Source organism: Danio aesculapii, chromosome 21 (assembly GCF_903798145.1).
Source record: "Danio aesculapii chromosome 21, fDanAes4.1, whole genome shotgun sequence".
Classification (NCBI taxonomy): Eukaryota; Metazoa; Chordata; class Actinopteri; order Cypriniformes; family Danionidae; genus Danio; species Danio aesculapii.
The window spans coordinates 9,827,589-9,849,578 of NC_079455.1; the positions used below are offsets into that span (position 1 = coordinate 9,827,589).

At 36.6% G+C, this 21,990-nt stretch overlaps 1 protein-coding gene across 3 annotated transcripts in view; it reads left to right on the forward strand.

The window, feature by feature from the left end:
• kif20a (kinesin family member 20A) overlaps positions 1 to 20,707 on the forward strand; it is a 45,679-nt gene extending 24,972 nt beyond the window's left edge. For all 3 annotated transcript variants that reach the window (XM_056446830.1, XM_056446829.1, XM_056446831.1), the window contains exons 13-19: positions 3,288 to 3,437; positions 7,754 to 7,893; positions 8,006 to 8,108; positions 11,572 to 11,821; positions 14,476 to 14,567; positions 16,786 to 16,923; positions 20,101 to 20,707. In XM_056446830.1, the coding sequence (XP_056302805.1) occupies positions 3,288 to 3,437; positions 7,754 to 7,893; positions 8,006 to 8,108; positions 11,572 to 11,821; positions 14,476 to 14,567; positions 16,786 to 16,923; positions 20,101 to 20,457 (1,230 nt within the window). In that variant the 3' untranslated portion in view covers positions 20,458 to 20,707. The remainder of the gene's footprint in view (positions 1 to 3,287; positions 3,438 to 7,753; positions 7,894 to 8,005; positions 8,109 to 11,571; positions 11,822 to 14,475; positions 14,568 to 16,785; positions 16,924 to 20,100) is intronic.
• Positions 20,708 to 21,990: the final 1,283 nt, after the last annotated feature.

Consider the following 21,990-nt stretch of genomic DNA (forward strand, 5'->3'; position numbering starts at 1 on the left):
ATCTACCATTGTCAAAATTCTTTTTTTAAGTTACTCCGTTTGCTATCCGAGTGTATACATGTAAACCGCAATCAAACTATTTTGTTTGTCAGGGTTTTTTTGACAGGATAGTCTACACACACGGCTGTGCATCTACCGAGTGCATCTAAGTTATAGAGAAATGCTGAGTTTTTTTTTTCTTATACAACGTGCGGTATCAAACATTCCACTGTCATTAAACACAGTCACTGTGTTTTTCCTCTGCATCTGTGTGTGTTTGTTTTTCCCCTGTGAAAATCAATGCGTGCCCAAATGGAAAATCTCATTTTTATCCAAATCCTTCCCTCTTTTCCTCCACCGACACTCCCACCTAAACAGAGCTAGACACACCCACTTTCCTGACTTTTTCCAAACTAGAGGTGTGAAAACACCCTGCTGAAACAGGGGGGTTTCATGGCCCTTTAAATAGCATTTGATATAATGGAGTATGTATATGTATGTTAGGCATGGGATGATAAGTTTCAAGGTTTACCCCGATATGGAAAAGCCAAGGTTTTAAAAGTGCTAAAAAATATTTGTTATACCGTACCTACCATATATGTAAATTTTTTTTGTTGTTGTTTTTTTTTTATGTATATATTATTTAGGTTTTTTTAATTTAGTTAAACATTTGAAAACAAAACGCTCGTTTTCAGGGTGCTCATGGGGTCTTAAAAAGTATTAAAAGTTGATAAATCAATTATGAGAAAATTAAGGCCCTTAAAAGGTATTAAAAACATCTTAATCTCGTTTTTACGAGGTCCTAAATTTTGTTCAAACATTGTCCAAAATGTTTGAATCTAAAAAAGCATAAATATATTTATTTTCCTCGATAAGGTTCGAGCTGGGTGCATCCGGCCAAGTTCCTCTGTCCGGGTGATGTCACGTAATTTGCGACAAACGCGGGAAGGTGATGTGTGACCAAGACATCAAAAATAAATTTAGTTTAGTTGAAAAACGGCCGCTATCGTTATGAAGTGATGTGCGGCTGTTCAAAACAGCACAAGCTGCAGTTGAAGGCTGCGCAGAGCGTGGGTCACCTGACATTAAGCGAGTGAGTGGTGCGAGCAGCCGAAAACATTTAGATACTTAATCTTAAAGGCTTCTCAATGCCGAAGGCTTCCCAATTCTGTTGCACAGAATGAAACTGCTGCAACTAAACAAAGTTATGCCACCTGTGCGCTAGTTTAAGGTTCTGAGCTTATAGCTACACCAAGGCTAATACGCACACACTGGATTAACTATAGTGGACGGCCATTTACATATCGCGTCTTTTCTGTGCGCAAGTTCATTATTTCCAATGTCAGAATATATGCCACTATGCGTGTGCAAGTGGAGTGACGCGCTCGAGCCTTTCAGACACACCAGGTAGAAAACCTTTTGTAGCGGTGGGTGTTCATGGCTTTCAGCGCAATGTAAACAAGATATGTTAGATGAATTATTATAAAAAAAATGATTATGTATTTATGACCGCAGATGATAACAACCGTTCATTTAAATAGTTGCCTAATATAAAGCTTAAATTTACATTAGATGTGATAACTGCAACCATGATTACTTCTCAGACTATATAATCGTACAACCAAAATCTATAATTGTTGCATTGATAATTGTTATGCAGTTCAAAACATAACAAGGTTCAAGGTTCGTTTTCTCTGAGCTTGTCTGAGTTCTGTTGCATGGTTGCTCCATTCATTTATTTTACTACAACTGTTTGTTAGCAAATGTTTATTACGTTAAAGTTTTGATACCAATTAGAACTTGAAGTGGCAACGAGGTCTGAAAATATTCTGAGAAGGACTTTTAAAAAGTCTTAAAAAGTATTGAAATTTCCTCTAGGATTCCTGCATATACCCTGGTATACCAGCATCCAAGCATACTGTAGATCTAGTGCAGTGGCTTGCTTTATATCCAAAGAAAAGAAATATGTCCAAAGATGTTTTTTTTAAATTGTAAAGAAATTGTGCTTTTGAAACTGAAGACAACAGAAGTCATTGATTTATTTTAATTATTTAGCCTGACTTGTCTACTGTTCCAAAATATTTTAAATGTTTTTTAAAATAAAATGTATTGTGTTCAATGGGGAATAATAGCAATTAGCAATAGGCTAGGCAAGGCAAATTTGTTTATATAGCACATTTCATAAGCAATGGTAATTCAAAGTGCTTTACATAAACAAGAATAAAAGAAACAAGAAAATAAAAATGATTAAAAGAATTCAAAATGATTAAAACAGATTAAAATGTGCAAAACGGATTATAGAATAATAAAAAAGAGAAGAAGAAACCTTTTTAAAAACTTATTGTAGAGCAGTTATCACAATATCATGAAACCGTGGTATTTTTATCCAATTTCATGCTGGTTATCATGCTATCAGGATCTTCAGGGTGTTGTGAATCCAAAGAAGAGAAAAATTAGGAGGATTTTCGGGTCTCTTAAAAAAATCCTTTAATAAGAACTCTCCGCCACGGTGTCCTTCATCAAAAAATGTCTGAACTAATGCAGCCATGACTCAGTTTAAATAAATTTTTACAGGCAGTGATGCATGTAGTTGGGGCAAACCTTAACAAAGCATGCAAATGAAGTGCTGTGGTCAGAAAGGTGAATGGCATTTGCCCAGCTCTTCTCTCATCAGCATGATTTAAGTACTTATTCACATGCATGTGTGTTGCTTCTTTTAAAACTTCACCCAATACCACAGCCAAAGACAAAGGCCTCATTGAGACCCTACTTTGAGTATTTACATTACTTTGGCTTAGCCTGTGCTCAGGAAGGCAATATGTTTTAATGTTTCTCACACCTGGGCTGCTATAGCTTTAAAAATAAAAAAATAAAACTTTTCAGTTATATAAATATCAATCTTAATATGAAACTAGATTATATAAATTTATATTTCCACTAGGGTATCTACATGGGGCTTTAAAAAGTCTTAATGTCTTAAATTTCAAAAACCAAAATTTAGGCCTTAAAGTCTTAAATCCACTAAAATTTACAATAACATGCGCTTTAATTTTTTTTTAAGGTTTTAACTTGGCCATTTAAAAAATCTTTAGTGTTTAGCTTTATTTCATTCATTGTAGTCTTAAAATGGTCTTCAAAAGTCTCAAATTTGATTTGATAAAACCTGTTGAAACCCTATGCCAGCCCATGCCTAATGTGTGTAAATATGTAGTTTGCCACACTTGTAAAGTAAAACTCACCTGGAAAGTGCTTAAATTTGACTTTTGAAGTCAAACTACATTTGAATACAAATATTTTTATTCTTTCAGCTGGTGCATGGCCCGTGCAGTAAGACTCGTGTGGCATACATCCTGTCCCTGCTCCGTGAGCAGCCAACTCATCCCAACGACACCACTTTACTAGAGGAGGATGAGGAGGAGAGTGATGAGGAAGGAGACATCACCATGTTTGATCCTGAGGTAAACCCAGTTTAATTCAGTTGTAGTTCAGTTTAAATCACTCTTAAACCTCATTAGCAGTTTCAAACGATTTTCAAAAGTTATTAATCTACACTGAATTCTGGAAAACAAACAAATTCATTGAATCCTTCAGCGACCAACTACATAAGAGTGGGATGTGGTTTCAGTGTATACAGTCAGATGTACCAAAGTATTGGTACATCGACACAATTCTAACATTATGGCTCTATACACCAACACAATGGATTTGAAATGAAACAAACAAGATGTGCTTTAACTGCAGACTGTCAGCTTTAACTTAAGGGTATTTGCATCCAAATCAGGTGAACGCTGTAGGAATTACAACAGTTTATGTGCATCCCTCTTGTTAAGGGTCCAAAAATTAATAGGAAAATTGGCTTCTCAGCTGTTCCATGGCCAGGTGTGTCTTGTTCCTTCATTATCCCAATTACAATGAGCAGATAAAAGTTCCAGAATTTGTGCTAAAGTGTGCTTTTTGCATTTGGAATCTGTTGCTGTCAACTCAATGATGAGATCCAAAGAGCTGTCACTATCAGTCAAGTCTTCTAAAATAGGAAGGCCAGATTAGAGTTCTTTAAAAAAGCCTTTACAGTTCTGGAACAACATCCTATTTAACGATGAGACCAAGATCAACTTGTAACATAGTGATGGGAAGAGAAGAATATGGAAAAGGAAAGGAACTGCTCATGATCCTAAGCAGTAAGGTATGGTGGTGGTAGTGTCATGGCGTGGGCATGTATGGCTGCCAATGGAGCTGGTTCTCTTGTATTCATTGATGATGTGACTTCTAATAAAAAGCAGCGGGATCAGAACTTATTGGACGGCGCTTCACAGAGCATATGGACAATGACTCAATGCATACTGCAACATCAACCAAAGAGTTTTTGAAGGGAAAGAAATGGAATGTTATGCAATGGCCAAGTCAATCCCCTAATCTGAATGCAATTAAGCATGCATTTTACTTGCTGAAGATGAAACTGAAGGGAAAATGCCCCAAGAACAAGCAGGAACCGAAGACAGTTGCAGTAGAGGCTTGGCAGAGCATCATCAGGGATGAAACCCAGCATCTTGTCTATGCGCTCCAGAATTCAGGCTGTAATTGACTGCAAAGCATTTGCAAGTATTAAAAAGTAAAAGTTTGATTTACGATCATTATTCTGTCCCATTTCTTTTGGTCCACTTCACAAGTGGGAGGCACATATGCAAACTGTTGGAATTCCTACAGCGTTCACCTGATTTGTATGTAAATACCCTCAAATTAAAGCTGACAGTCTGCAGTTAAAGCACATCTTGTCTGCAGTTAAATCACAAATATTGTTAATTTCATTACAAATCCATTGTGTTCGTGTATAGAGCCAAAAATGTTAGAATTGTGTCAATATCCCAATATTTATAGACCTGACTGTGTATATATAGCCATATACAATTTTTGTGCTCAAACATACATGTAGAAAGCCACTACAATGTAATTTTAATTCATGAGAGTAGCTGGGTTTCCATCGCCTTGTGTTAATGCAGATTTTTAAGTGTCACATGTTAAACAACTAGTGAATGGCATGCCAAATTTAAGCTACAAACCCCTTAATTCACAAAGTATTTACACTTACTTAAGGTGGTTTTTGAAAAAGAGTAAATGTATATAATGGGAGATGGAAATGCATTTGGTGAGTAAACCCTGACGTAGCAAACATTACACTAAACGTGACTAATTAGCTGTCTCCATTAAGCTTGCAATAGAGTGGAGGAACTATGACATCAATTTGTATGCACAAACCTGGAAGCAAGTTAGTATTTTAGCAGTTCCAATTCCCTTGTCCCAAAGTCAATGGGTTTTTTCAATGGGATTTCATTTATATCGCTTAAATAAGGTTCATGGCTAACACAAACTCAAGATACCTTACACGTTTTATTCTATGACATAAAACACATCAGTTACATCACACTCTTGGTTTTTTTTTTTTTTAAATCAGTTATGCTTCTTTAAAAAGACGGTTGCTATCAAAATGCTAAATGGGACTACAGATGGTGTCGGAAACATTGTATGTCATCAACCTGCACTGGTCTGGTATGCAGCTTGCTTGCGTTGGATATTTGGATTTGTCTGTGATTTTAAGTATTTTCATGAATAGTATTTTATAGTTTGCAGTATTTTTCTAATTGGGAATTCATATTGTGTGTAGATAATGCCTTCACTTGTAAAGACTGTGAAGACCGATTAATTTGTTGATTCTTTATTTTAAAGGGCACCTAGGTTAACCCTTTTTTCAGATTTAATACAAGTCTTTTGTGTCTCCAGAATGTGTCTGTAAAGTTTCAGCTCAAAACAACAATCAGATTTTTTATTATAACTTTTATAAGTTTCTATTTTATACCCAGTACCATCAGGTAGCGTTTTTTTTTTTGTACTGCGCCTTTAAGGCTATACCTCCCCGCCCACCGTTTCTGCGTGCCTTAATCTCCTCCCTCGGCTGCGTCAGACAACAAACAGACATAAAGGAAGAAGATCTCACGTAACGTTTGTGAGAAATACTACAGTAAGAACTTTACCAATGAGTATTTGATGCATTTGTTGTGGAGTTGCATCAATGAGTCACACACAATGCCGTTACAAAGTTCACGCAGATACACACAGACACAGACAGCGCACACACACAGACAGCGCGTGAGTTTAGCTTTGCACTCTTTTTCCACGCATATGTGACAGGATACAGGTTAATCTCCACTGCTGTATGGATATTTGTTATGTTTATGTACAAAATAAATGTCCACAAACCGGGATTAAAGCATCTTACTTTATAATTGTTCTGTCAGACGGCTGTGCATATGAAGTAAATCTGAAGTAAATCGCTGTAATTCATTACACACATGCACCGTTTTAAAACATTTTAAACATGGGAAACTTAATTTTGATCACATTTGATGATGATTGATGATCCTAGCGAACTGAATAGACCTTTTATTCCCGGTTGCTTTGTGCACGTCCTGTCTTGTTGATATGATTATACACGTGACTACCGGGACATGTTAATATGCAGCTGTCAATCAATTCGGTGGGTGGGGGGACCGCACTCCTACGTCAAGTCGGTCTGAAAACCGCTCTAATTGGTCCACCGTTTTTATGTTGCTAAATTGAGAAGAAAAAAAAAGGACTGGGTGTGTTTATATCACCCCAATATGATGGTATATACACTATACCTACACATATGTCTGTCCAAACAGCTTGAAAAGTAGATTTTTCACCATAGGTGCCCTTTAATTAAACGATATTATGGGGGATACTGCTTATCAGTGCAGCCTGTCTCTTTCCTACTCTCATATCCCATATGTGACTGTATGGGCTGCTTTTTGAATGTTGTTCTCTGTCCATCCATGATGGAACTTGCAGACATAGACCTGTCCCTCATGCCTCATTTCTGTCAAGTTACTAAGGTAAGCGGGCTGTGTGCACACGAGCAATACACTTGATTAAATATGTTAAAATTTATTAAATATGTCTTATGATAATACTATGTAGGCACATTCATACAGTTTTAAAACGTTTACAACAGTCGTAAAGTAAAACAAATGTATTTCCCACCAAAAAAAAAAAACGATCTAAAATGCACGCAGGTCTATATGTTTTTGCATATTTATTCGTTTATAATATATAGCATGGTTTATAATATAATAAACCGAGAGAGTGAATCTTCATGAATCATATTTCTAAAAATAAGCTTGAAAAGTTGTCTTTAGCAGGATGGTGCTGAGGTGAGTGCCCCGAAGGCACTGTAGTCCGTTTATAGCCTAATGTTAGCTTTTCAGTTCTTGCGTTTGCATTTAAGATCTAAAAGTGCTAAAAGAAATATTTTCGTGTGAGGATTATCCGGCTGGACAAAACGTGTAAGTATAATGAACTGTGTTTGAACACAGAGCTTATTATTTGCAATCTTCGAAAAGTCTATGGGAAAATCCTGTGGGGATTTTGAGGGAACCAGTTTTATGCTAGCAGCTGATTAGCCTACAAGGTAACGTCATAGTTCCTCCACTCACTGGTTACTGTTGTTACTAGGTTACCAATACTACAGTTAGTAGCTCTAACTGATGTTAGTGCACCTAATATTTTTTTTTGTGAACTTTGAAAAGATTTGCTTTTATATAAACCCAGCTTATAGAACATAATTTACAAAGAGCCTTTTTTTTCCTACCATTTTCTTTTTTCCATGTGGAAGTCTTAGAGGAGAAAAGTGTGGAGTGGACATCTGTCTCTAGCAATAGTGAAATTTGTAATTCATCTAGATTTTTTTCATGTTGAACAGGCACTGCTGAAGGCCATTGATGTTCTAAAGCGTGAGGTGCTGCGCCAACGGCAAGAAAAAGAGGAACTGGAGGCCAAGGTTCGAGAGGAGGTCTGCACTGAGATGATGGAGGTTATCAGCCGCATGCAGGATGACTTCAGGTACTTTATTAAGTGCTTCTCTAGATGAGAAAAAATATATCAAGATGAAATGCATATGTACTGTCCCAATAAATGGATGATGTGGTTTTTAAGTGTCTGTCTTGCTGTGCAGTGAGACACTGGAGAGCGAGAGGGATCTGATGGAGAAGAGATGTGAGAACAAAATTAACAACCTGAAGAGCAGCTTGAAGAAATATTACAGCCAAGAGCTAGAGGTCAGTGAAGGGAGAAAGTACAATACCCTTATTTATGAATTTGTGCAACTGAGCTAAAACTGTTTACACCTGGTAGAGATGAGAGCTGCACAATATCCCTTTAGTCCCTTTAAGGCAATTCATTTCACTCGGCAGCCATCTTTGAAACGCCTCTCGAGCAGTATGTTCGGGTGTTCTGTCTGAATGGAGAAACATAAAATTCTTCAAAACTGTTTGCCAAGCTTACAATTACATATTTGGAATCACTAATAAAATTAAACAACTTATGTCTCATAAGTTTAGTTTCTAATAGTCCAAATCAAACAAAATGTGCATATTTTCAGGTTGAATGCGCATGCGCACTCGAAGGAAACGAGATCAAGACACCATCACACCTCATTTATGGCCGTTCTACATATTATCATCCTCTGGATAATGAATGTCTGATCTCGCTGCTCTTCTGAAGTAATTCACAACTTGGTCTTGATGGTGAATCTTCTCCAGAAATTACACAGACTCTTTGTTTACCAGTTTGTGGGCGTTTGAGTAGTTGCTGCTGTCATGTGATTTGACAGGGCAGACTGTACCTCGTTTTTTCTTTTCATACAGATTACAAAACCAAAAATCTTTGCTCTTGGTTAATTTCAAAGTACAGATTTCAAGCTTTATGTAGATATTTCTTATGTCTGTGAAGCAAGTATTCGCTGAGATTCCACTGTGTTTGTTGACCACCAAACTGTCCTAAAAGCACACGTCTGGTCTGAGCTTCTCCCCTGGAGAAACGTCAGTCTATAGTGATCGATGATTGGCGCCTGTACTAGTGGGCGGGGCTTCATTTACCATATTGACTGTTACATCTTTTCCCATTCAAAACTATACGAGTGACATGTCTTGTGTATTCTATAGTCTTTGACAATATATCGTTTCAGCATCGATATCGTAATGTGAATCTGCAATAGTCAACGGCAGTTTCATAAATTTCAAATGAATTGAAACCATTTGGCCACAAGAAATTCTACAGTTTGCCAGTTTAACAAAGATTAATCGTGTTTATTTATACAACAAGTAGTGTTATTTTACACTTGATCGTTGAATTTCTGTACCTCAATATTGTTAGAATCCATCGAAAACCACAAAGCGCTGTTTACTTATTTTTAATTTTTGTTTTGTTTTCATCTGTACTTTTATTTATTTTTGAATTATTATTTTTTTATTATACTTTCCAAATGATGTTTAACAAAGCAAGGAAATTTTCACAGTATGTCTGGTAATATTTTTTTCTTCTGGAGAAAGTCTTATTTGTTTTATTTTGGCTAGAATAAAAGCAGTTTTAAATTTTTTAAAAAACCTTTTAAGGTGAAATTTATTATCCCCTTTAAGCTAGATTTTTTTATTGTCCACAGAACAAACCATCATTATACAATAACTTTGCTAATTACCCTAACCTGCCTAGTTAGCCTAATTAATCTAGTCAAGCGTCTAGAAGTGTCTTGGAAAAATATCTAGTGAAATATTATTTACTGTCATCATGGCAAAGATAAAAGAAATCAGTTGTTAGAGAGGAGTTATTAAAACTATTATGTTTAGAAATGTGTTGAAAATATCTTCTCTTCATTAAACAGAAATTGTGGAAAAAATAAACGGGGGCTAATAATTCATGGGGGCTAATAATTCTGACTTCAACTGTATATTTTTTTGATATATATTTTTTAACATTTTATGCAGATTCACGTCCATAAAAAAATCATCCTAGTCAATGTAAAATTCTGAATTCTTTCCATGCAGTACTTTTTTGCAGTTCAAACCGAGCATCAGAATGGCGAAGAAAGGTGATTTAACATGGCATGGTTGGTGCTAGAAGGGCTGGTCTGAGTATTTCAGAAACTGCTGATCTACTGGGAATTTCACGCACAACCATCTCTAGGGTTTACAGAGAATGGACCGAAAAAGTGAAAATATCCAGTGAGTGGCAGTTCTGTGAGCGCAAATGCCTTGTTGATGTCAGACTGGTTTGAGCTGATAGAAAGGCAACAGTAACTCAAATAACCACTCGTTACAACTGAGGTGTGCAAAAGAGCATCTCTGACCGAACAACATGTCGAACCTTGAGGCAGATGGACTACAGCAGTTGAAAACGACACTGGGTGCCATTTCTGTCAGCTAAGAACAGGAAACTGAAGCTACAATTTGCATAGGCTCACCAAGATTGGACAATAGAAGATTGGAAAAACGTTGCCTGGTCTGATGAGTCTCAATTTCTGCTGCGTCATTTAGATAGTAGGGTCAGAATTTGGCATCAACAACATGAAAGCTTAGATCCATCCTAGCTTGTATCAATGGTTCAGGCTGATGGTAGTGGTGCAATGGTGTGGAGGATATTTTTTTGGCACACTTTGGCCCATTAATACCAATTGCGCATCGTGTCAATGCCACAGCCTAGTAGAATATTGTTGCTGACCGTTGTTAAAGGGATGGACATGATGCACCCATCTTCTGATGGCTACTTCCAACAGGATAACATGCCATCTCATAAAGCGCGAATCATCTCAGACTGGTTCCTTGAACATGACAATGAGTTCACTGTACTCAAATGGCCTCCACAGTCACCAGAACTCAATCCAATAGAGCACCTTTGGGATGTAGTGGAATGGGTGATTCGTATCATGGATGTGCAGCAGACAAATCTGCAGCAACTGGGTGATGCTATCATGTCAAAATAGACCAAAATCTCTAAGGAATATTTACAGTACCTTGTTGAATCTATGCCATAAAGGATTAAGCCAGTTCTGAAGGCAAAAGAAGGTCCGACCCAGTACTAGTAAGGTGTACCTAAAAAAAAAAAGTGGCCGGTGAGTTTTAAGTTTGTCTGTGTGGATAGATGGAGTGAGAGAGACACACAGACAAGCTGATAAAATAAGCACATTTTATCGCCAGTAAACATTTACACATTTTTTTACATGAATAAATTACAGTTTTAATATGATTTTGAACTTGCATTAAAATAGAAACAATACAAAGTCATAGTCAAGGAATATGAAAAGTAATAAAAGGAAAGAATCATACAAATTTTGTTACGTTTGTGGAAATTCAAATTAATATCCTGTACCACTCTCATTTGGCAGTATTCATAGACTTATTTTATATTAAACCTTTTTTATATACAGGTAAGGAAGCTAGCATTAAATGTATTACTGCATAGACAAGTAATTGTTTGGAAATGTCTTCATGTGTACAAAACATATAAGATAACTTAAATGGCTTCAAGGGATAGTTCACACACAAATATAAATTGTCATTTATTTTCCCTCAATTGAATCAAACCTGTTTGACTTTCTTATTTCTGTTGAACACTAAGGAATGTATTTTGAACAAAGCTGGAAACCTGTAACCATTGATTTCTAAAATATTTGTTATGAATATTTGTGCAAAACGTGTCAAAAGATGTGATTTTTCTTATAGTTTTTGGTTTTATAATTTCTTATAGGAGCGAGATGACGAGATCAGAGAACTTACTGCTGCTCTTACGGAAAAAGTAGCAGGTAATACTGCCCCGGCTGCCATTTTCCCACCTTTGAATGATGACGGTGGTCCACGTCGTTCACAGCGTTTGGCTTCAACACACAAACGAGATGCAGAGCATGAGAGCATAGAGCTCATCCGGTGTAAAGCCGAGCTGGAACAATGCAGAGCTGAACTAGACCTGAAGCAAACAGAACTGCGCCTCAAAACTCTTGGTACGTGTTGCGTGTGATGATGGAATAGTTTCTTTTTTCCTGATCTTTTTATTGACATTTTATTCAACACAACAATTAAAAAAAAAAGTGAAAAATTTTCTATTTTCTTCACCCCAATAGAGCCCCACACCTCACTGTAACCTTTCTATGCATTATAATATACACATTCTTAATCTGTTTTACACCATATCATTGTGCATACATAATAAACAAATACCGATAGATGCAAGTTCACTTGTAAGTTTGTTCATATATTGTGAGTACAGTTGAAGTCAGAATTATTAGCCCCCCTTTGAATATTTTTTTCATTTTTAAATATTTCCTAGATTATGTTTAACAGAGCAAGGAAATTTTCACAGTATGTCTGATAATATATTTTCTTCTAGAGAAAGTCTTAATTGTTTAAGGTCAAATTAATTGTAAGGTCAAAATTATTAGCCCCTTTAAGCTGTATATTGTTTCCCGATAGTCTATAAAACAAACCATATCTATACAATAACTTGCCTAATTACCCTAACCTGCATAGTTAATCTAATTAACCCAGTTTAGCCTTTAAATGTCACTTTAAGCTGTATAGAAGTGTCTTGAAAAATATCTAGTCAAATAATATTTACTATCATGACAAAGATAAAATAAACCAGTTACTAGAAATGAGTTAATAAAACTTTTATGTTTAGAAATGTGTTGAAAAAAATCTTCTCTCCATTAAAAAGAAATTGGCGGAAGAAATAAACAGAGGGGCTAATTATTCTGTCTTCAACTGTATATGTAAAATGGCTTTAAAATTTCAAATAAGTAAAATAAAATAGTAAGAAAAAAATGTAAGAAACAAACAGTCAAAAGTGAAACCGTAAATATAAAGTTTGGATCCATCTGCTCTATATATGTCAGCAATGGCTGATAAGTAAAATAAAATATTTTGACTGTTGAAAAAGAAATCATACTTTTCAGGGTGTCCGCGGGGTCTTAAAAAGTATTAAAAGTTGATTAATCGATATAGAGAAATTTAAGGCCCTTAAAATGCTATTTTGTGGTTTTATTATTTATGGTTTTATGCTAAAGTTTGCCTGAACTAAATCTGTGAATATCTGGATGCTGTGTAGTTTATGAAAACATTTAAATCCTGCTAGATTTAACATCATTCTGCTTTATTTACTGCTGTAATCAAGCCAACATTATTTCTGCAGTTCTATAGGTGCCAACTAGGCATGGGTTCTGATTCTGATGGTATGATAACCTTGGATAAAATATCATGGGATTGTGATTACTGCTCTAAAATAAGTTCTTTTTAAATGTCTGGGTAAAAATCAAAAACTTTCCCCTCTTTGAAAACAATATATTTAATTTTTTTAAAGATTTATAATATTTTGGAGCTGTGAACTGTCAGGCTTAACAATTCAAATGGATCATTGACTTCTGCTGTCTTCATTAGTTTCAAAAACACAGGTTTCTTTACAATTTAAAACAACATCTTTGGATATCTTTTTTGCTGGAGATACTGTTGTCCTAAAAAAATGTAAAATGTATATTAAAAAATTTTACACATGCCTTAGGAACGGTATTACAGAAAATTTTACCTTGAAAATGGTTATCGTCCCATGCCTAGTGCCATCCTGCTGAATTAGCTAGGCCTAATGTATTTTTATTCAGTAATATGAATAATGTTTTAGTTTTGGATTAGTTTTAGTAAATATACTGTAAGGTAAAATTAATGGGGTCTTAAAATGTATGAAAAAAGTCTTTAAAGGGGTCTTAAAAGGTATTGAATTTCACTCTTGGATTCCTGTTATACTGATTTTTTTTTTTTTTTTTTTTTTTTTGTATTATTGTCTAAACTTTGTAATTTTATTAAATATTCCAATAATAGGGCAAGAGTTGAATGTTTCCATCTAAAGATGTGAAATTTAAGCGCAAAACTGGAATATCGCATAATAAACGTGCAAATAAAATTCCATCCAACAAGTCAAAGAGAACAAAATCGTCACTTCCTGATTAACTGGCACCAAATATTAAAAGTAAAAACAGAATTATTATTATTTTTTGTTTTATTTTGTTTAGTTTAATGACTTTCGCATCAAAATACAATGCAGACACACAATGAACGTGTTGTGGCGTTTGAAGGGGTGAGACGTGGAGCACAGATGCTCTTGACAATTCTAGAGGTCATTAATAATATAATAACACTAATACTGAAATGGTTAAGGTGTTTTAGAATGACCAAAACAACATTTCAGATGTTTTACAATGTGGTCAGCCAGCTGGTTTGTCCATTCACACCCTTTTTTCATCACATGATCTCTTATAACAAACTCACATGACTTTTTTTTTTTTTGCAAACTGGAAAAAGTATAGTGCATACTGGAAAAGTAGTGCATACTGGAATTTAGTCGGGAAAAGGGTTTCCATCATAGTATATGCACATCTTTTTCACACTTTTTATTCGATATCTTATCTTAGTTATTTCCATCCATCATTTTATGCGCATAAAAAAGTTGGATGGAAACATAGCAATTGATATATGCAAGTTTCTGGCAATTAATATTTAATTATTTCTTTAAAAATGCTTTGAAAGGGTTTTTAAGTTACAATTTTTAGTCAAATAGTATTTGCCTATTTGTGTTTTAACAGCTATATGTACCATTTTTTTTAATTAGAACTGAAGCGTTTCCAGGACAACCTCCCATCGATGGGCATCACGGGTACCCTGACAACTACAGCTGAGCGGAAACTGGAGGAGGGTCAGAGGGTCAGTCTTCTCCTTGATTTTAAAAGTTGTTTTACTGATTGAATCATGACCATTGGGATACCTCACGAGTCTGTAAATTTAGCCTCTTTTTGCCCATTTCCACTGAGAGGTACAGTAGGGCACAGGTCACCTTTCTCAGGCTTGCGTTTCCACTGCAAAAAGGGTACCCTTTTGGTGGGCGTGGTGTACGACAGAAAGTTTTAGATTACGTAATTTTTACTAGAGGAAATGTCACAGTAACGCTGTATGGGTCATACACATCATATGGAAGCACTTCTCACAAAACAGATGCTTTATACACATAAATACTTGTGTGTAAATGTTAATTACTAACCTTTCTATGAACATGATTTGATTATAACTCCAGATCAATGATAGCCTACTGCAGTGTCAGTGAGGGGCAGAGTTCAAAAGGGAGACAGCTCTGGGGAAAAAGCTGTTCCTCAGTCTGCTGGTTTTTGTCCGGGGGAGCCTGAAGCGCCTGCCGGAAGGCAGGAGAGAAAACAGTCTGTGAGCAGGGTGAGAAGTGTCCTTAAGAATACTGCGTGCTCGGCGCAGACAGTGTTTCTTCTGGATGTCCTCTATGGCTGGCAGTGTAGTCCCTGTGATGCGTTGGGCAGTTTTCACCACCCGCTGCAGTGCCTTACGCTCAGCAACAGAGCAGCTTCCATACCAGACTGTGACGCAGTGGTTCAGGATGCTTTCTATTGTGCAGCGGTAGAAGTTCACCAAGACAGCTGATGAAAGCTGGTTTTTCTTCAGTTGCCTCAAGAAGAATAGGCTTCTTGACCAGGCTGGAGGTGTTGGTGGTCCAGGAAAGGTCCTTTGAGATGTGGGTCCCCAGGAACTTGAAGGATGAGACAGACTCAACGGCTCAAGAAGTTCGTTATTTCAAATATAGACGCGCGGCGAGCTCTCTGGAGAAAGTGAAACCACTCGCACTTTTAGACAGGCATGTAAAACAACAAGGGGACATGGCAGATTTTGTTGTTCTTGGCTTTCTGGCTGTTCGTCAAGACAACGACAAGGTTTGTTTGACCTCGGATCGACCATGACTTGTTATTACATGTATATATTATTACAGTGTAGTGTCTCGGCTGTGTTTTTAAAAATGTCGCTTCCTTTGTTTTCATTCTCCTGCTTCTGTTAGTGACGTATCTCTGTAAACCAATGGCGTTCAGTTGCGCGTCTTGCCCTGCCTTTTGGTACACTTTTGTTGTGGTAGGTAGCCTTTGCAAAGGGTGACCAAAAAGTGTTACAGTACGGTTCACTTTTAGGTACCCTTTGACAGTAGAAACGGCTATAAAAAATGAACTGAACCATACCGTACCACTCAGTGGAAGCAGGCCATTAGGTACCCTTTGACAGTGGAAATGGTCATAAAAGCGTACCATACCGTACCACTGGGTGGAAACGGGCCATTAGGCATGCACTGAAATGGAAATTCTGGGTCAAAACTAAAATGCTTAGTGTTACAAAATGACCTAATTTTAAATGAAATGCATAATAACTATTTAAATTTAACTCGACTCAAATTACACTGATTAAAAACGCACACAAGCAAGTAATTTTAATCAAATTTTGTTGTCAGTGAACGAGTCGAGAGGTGCCATTTTATCACTGTTGCCATGACCGCACAGTAGCGCTATTGTAAGCAGCAGCCATTGGAATGAATGGGTTTCATATTAATATTTAACCCTTATATTTATTGGAGAATGTCAATAAATATAAGCAAAAAATATGTCTGCGGTCTGCCACTATTAATCTGACCAATTGAAGGAAAAATATTACAATGAATTGCACTACATACCAATGAGGATAAAATCTTTACAATCACCAATTTTAGGTTAATCACATCAATCCATGCAAACAATTATTGTTTTACTTACATACATGGCTGATAATATTACAGGATATCTGCCCAAACCATATATTGAAGGGAGAAACTGAGTAGCTCATAGACCATTTCAATATGGAGATATCATTGGTATATAAACCGTTCCTGCTTGTCATCAAACTGTTTCACAACTGTAACAGCAGATGATTCAGTCATAAAAAAAATGTCATGACTGCTTCATTAACATTTGTTATCAATATGTGGACCCTTTTGGATTTTCAAAAGCTATGGAAATTAATAATATGAAACTGGAAATAGATTAGGACCAGTGTTATTGTTTACATCCTCTTTATGGGAATTGTGTGTTTGTTTGGTTTGTAGAACCTAAAGCAGCTGCGGGTGGAGCTTCAGATGTTGGGCATTAAGCTGCAGTCGGGAGAAAGAGCCTGCTGCCGCAACACAGATGGAGAGAAGCTTCGTCACGCTCTCTCTTCAGCAGACAGTAAACTTGCCAAACAGGTAATCAATGCAAATACACAATATATGAACACAACTTTCAGTTTGTTTCCCCCTTGGGGACATGGTTATGGTTATAAAAGGTTGAATGAATATGTTTTTTATGTGTTATGTACTAATTCTGTGGTTTACATACTTCTGCACAAATCTTTTTATCCTCTCCCTGAGGAACTTTATTCTTTTGCAAAACGTTTAGTCAATGGAACTATGGAAAGGAAAAACCCTATGTGTCCTTTTTGCAGCTAAACACTTTAACTCTAAGCCACAGGTGTCAATTCCAGTTCCTGGAGGGCTGCAGCTCTGCACAGTTTAGTTTCAACCCTGCTCCAACACACTTACCTGTAGGTCTCAAACAAGCCTGAAGGACTCAATTAATTTGATCAGGTGTGTTTAATTAGGGATGAAACTAAATTTTGCAGAACTGCGGCCCTCCAGGAACTAGATTTGACACCTGTGCTCTAAGGAATATATATGTTTTGTGCAAAATAAACCATCATGTCCCATTAATGTTCCTTACCGATCTGTTAACATCAATGGTCTCAAACTCGAATCCTGGAGGGCCGCAGCTCTGCACAGTTTTGCGCCAACCCTAATCAAACACACCTGATCCAACTAATCAAGGCGTTCAAGACTATTAAGCAGGTGTGAGTTGGAGGTGGTTAAAGCTAAACTGTGCAGTGTCGCGGCCCCTCCAGGAGTTTCAGACCATTGGTTTACATGAATTCACTGATCATGAACGTTAGTGTATCTTGGATCTGATTTTGAGTATGCTTACAGGAACAGAAAATGTAGTCTTTTTTTTTTTTTTTTTTTTTTACTTACCCTGGTTTTGTTTTAATGCTGTATGGCCTACATTGTTATTCTTACTACAAAGATGAACTTTAAAAAAAATCCTACTTGCACTTTAACATGTAGTGGCAGTCAACAAGCCTTAAAATTCTTATTTTAAAATTATGGAAGCCCTGAACCACAAGGTTAAAAAAAAAAAAAAAAAGCAATCTTGAAGATAAGAAAGAACTTATCTCGTTATAATGACAAGTTTGAAATGACGGGATTTGCCACCTTAGTTAATGTTTTTTGGAAACGCACCCCCGGTCTAACTAATTCTGCAGTAGGCACTAGTGCTCATAGCAAGAAGAGTGGACCAAGCGACAACACAAATAGCCTAATGGTTAAGAAATAATAAAATAGGCGCAGCGCAGGTTGAAAGCTAACGAGGAGTTTCTTATGGACTAATAAATGTTAAACACTTGAAGCAATGTTGTTTTGTTGTGCTGCTGCAATCTACACATAGAAAATTAAACACCTAAAATATTTACAGCAACATCAATAATAATGATAATTATTATTATTGAATCAAAGACGCATGCATTTTAATTTAAACCAATTCTAACTTAAGTATAACTGTGGTCAAAGTGCTGTACCATCTGGCATTTTTTCCATATTTTAGTCTTACTGTATTTTATTGTTTTTTGCACTGACACTTCGAATAGAAAAAACAAACCTATTTATCTGTCTATGGATACAGTCTTGGTTCATCTGTTAACGCTCTCCAAAGCATAACGTTTAAATGCATTCTAGCCAACCTTTAGTTATTAACGGTCTTATTTTATTGTAAAATAACAACTAATTTAATGTAGCACTTCGGTGACTGTAATGTCGCTTTACCCACCCTAAAAAGTTAGTCGGGCATGATGGAGCGTTGGACAAATGGAATCGATTTTGGAGGCGAATAAATGTAGAAACAGAATGTTCTCTTAACAGTCTTGCCACCAATAAAAAAAATACTAACATATGAACCAAATGTAATAAATGAAGGTGCATATAGACAGTTAAAACGTTACAAAACTATGTATTGCTAAACAAATTAATTATGGAATATCATGTCTTGTGAAAACTACTGCTAGGTAATAAACGCCTACAGTGTTTCACAACCTTTTACAGCTATTTATGGGTTATATTTAAGGTCAAAAGATTACTCTGGAACAACAAGTGAACGCCATCAGTGCCTGTATGAATCAATTTTCCTGGTAAATTCCCAATAAAATGCTCTATAATTTCGGAACCATAAAGATTTTACTTAAAGCATGCACATTGACCTGTTCCTAGTCTTTTTCTGACTTCTGTGTTATAATGAGAGTTTTTAAAATACTTTTTTTTTACCTTGCGGTTCAGAGCTTCCGTAGAAAATATTTTAAATTCATCCTGTGGGTGTAGAATCTGATTTGGAAAACAAACTATGGTTAATTGTTAGTAAATGCATTAACTATTACAACATTATTGTAAAGTGTTACTGAAAGTACTCGTGTAGTTCTGTACCAGAACTCGGATGCATTCCAGAATTGCAGTTAACAGATTAATTTCAACAAACAAAGATGCATGTAGTCCAGAAAATCTTAAATGAATTGTATCTGTAGCATTTCCCATGTATCTTGATTACTCACAATAGTTTTTCTGGGCAAGTCTATTTTGTCACATGCAGTTCCAAATGTCAAGGTTTTGGTTTTTGAATGCACACTATTAAAACCCCCAAAACAATTGGAATATATGACATGCCGCATAGGACCATTCTTTGATACAAAAAAAAAAAACAATGCTAATCAGTCTTTACTGAAAATATATCAAAGCGTGCGAGCAACTTATTATTATAAAAAAAAAAATTTACCTCAATTTTTGTAGTACAACAAAAAATGGGTATACCACATTTAAAGTGCACATGGTAACTCACTTTTGATTTTTGGCCGTACTAAATTGCTTTACATTTAATTGTTTTAATAATAAAATGGAGTAATAAATTAAACAGATTATAATGACAGTCTGGTAAGTTAGTCTTTACTACACCAACACATTTTCCATTTCTTCCCCCTCTTCCTTTACTCTTTCTTTAAACCCTTTCATGCTGATTTAGATTTTACACACGTTAAAATCAAACACTGACTTGAGCCATGCGCAAGATTCAAACACATCCTTTTTTCTAAACCATCACTAATTTCACAGACATGCTGTTTCTCGTTCTAATCCCCTCTAACACCACGTTTTCTTTCTCTAATCGATGTGATTTGCAGAGGATTAGATTTTAACCGTGTGTAATTACAGTTCCCACTCCACCTTTCTTTATTTACCCTTCGGCCTCTCTAACCCTGTTCGCCGCCCTCTCCTCTTCCCGTTTTCATTCTGTAGGACCAAATGCTAGTCGAGCTGCACACGAGCCTGCAGCTGGTCAAAGCGGAACTGCGTAAGAAAGACCACCTCCTGACGCACTTCCAGAACACTCAACAAGCCCAGTCGCACCAGCCTCCAATGGCATCCGGCTCCTGCAAGAAAAGGGGATGCGGGGTAGCGGTAGCTCTTGTGGAGAACCAGCCTCCTGAAAAACGCCCGTTCTTCCGTTCACTGTTTCCCTCCCGCACGGCCCCAAAGACCCCCTCACGACCAACCCGACAGCAAAACGAGGTCACCACACCCTATTCTCGTGTGTTGCGTTCACGACAGCCATCGCCTCCTACCACTCCCATCATGCTCCGAGTCAAGTATTAAGGGTGTACACTAATAACTTGTTTTTTTTTATATAAATCTTGCAGTCTTTTATTACATGATCAGGTGGCCTTGTTGACATGCATATTATTAAAATGATTCTTCCTGTTTATAGTTACGCTGGCATTCTTTTTTTTTTAATTAAATGGGAACTGAAGCACTCATTATTTTGTACATTGGATTCCACTTTAATGAAAATATATTAAACAAACTTGATTAATGTAACCATTTAGCAGAAAACAGCATGTTTTACTATAGCAGGGGTGGTCAAACTCTGTCCTGGAGGGCCGGTGTCCTGCACAGTTTAGCTCCAACTCTAATCAAACACACCTGCTTATAGATTTCTAGTGATCTTGAAGACATGTTGAACATTAGCATGTTCAGGTGTGTTTGATTAGTGTTGGAGCTAAACTGTGCAGGACACTGGCCCTCCAGGACCGAGTTTGCCCACCCCTGTACTATAGCTTTTAGACCTAAGGTGCCACCATCTTGGGATATCGCTGTCTGATGTCACTGGGTTGGTTCCATTCTCTCGGCTTAACAGGTACAATGGAGGTAAAGGACTGAAAACGGAGACTGCAAAGCCTAATTTAACACAACGTGTGAAGTTGTGGACATGGAGCTGGTGCAAATACAAGCAGCAGATGTGTGTATAATAAAATTAATATATTTATTCTATTTTTATTTTTTCCCTTTTAATTACCGATCATTTGATGCACTTTGATTCACTCTGTATTACACTGCCTTTCTGGGTTTCAACTATGGTAGTAATGGACTAAACAGCCTAATTTAACCCAACGCATGAAGTTGTGGATGTGCATTGCAGAGCTGGTACAACAAATATAAGCATTTAAGTGTCTTAAGTTGTGTATTTTTCTTTAGTTAATACCTTTCATTTGATGCACTTTGGTCCACTCTCTTACGCTGCTCCGGCGTTGCCAGATGGGAGATTTACATTCAGACTAATGCAGCGATTTAAAATCATACATGACTTCACACTTTACTAAGTCACGTCTGTGTGGATTATGTCAAGACATATTCCCTCTTCAAGTCGATCTCTCAACATGTATGAAGGACATAAAAACCTGCCATGTGAAAAACTTCGTTTGGTTTGAATCTTAGTTTGGTTTGAACATAGGTGAGGGGCTGTGGTAGTGAAAAGTGAAAGTACCCGCCCCATTACATCAGTACGGGAACAGGTTGAAATCCAGCCAGGCAGCATAATACAGAGAGTGGATCAAAGAGCGTCAAATTACCAGTGATTAAAAGGGGGAAAATATATATATATTTAACACAATGCGTGAAGTGGGCGTGGAGCTAGTGCAAATACAAGCAGCAGATGTGTGTCTAATAAAATGTGTATATATATATACACATTTTATTAGACACACATCTGCTGCTTGTATTTGCACTAGCTCCATGCCCACTTCACGCATTGTGTTAAATTAGGCTTTGCAGTCTCCATGTTCAGGCCATTACTTCCACTGTATCTGTTCGGGAACGGAACCAACCCTGTGATGTCAAGCACAGTGACAT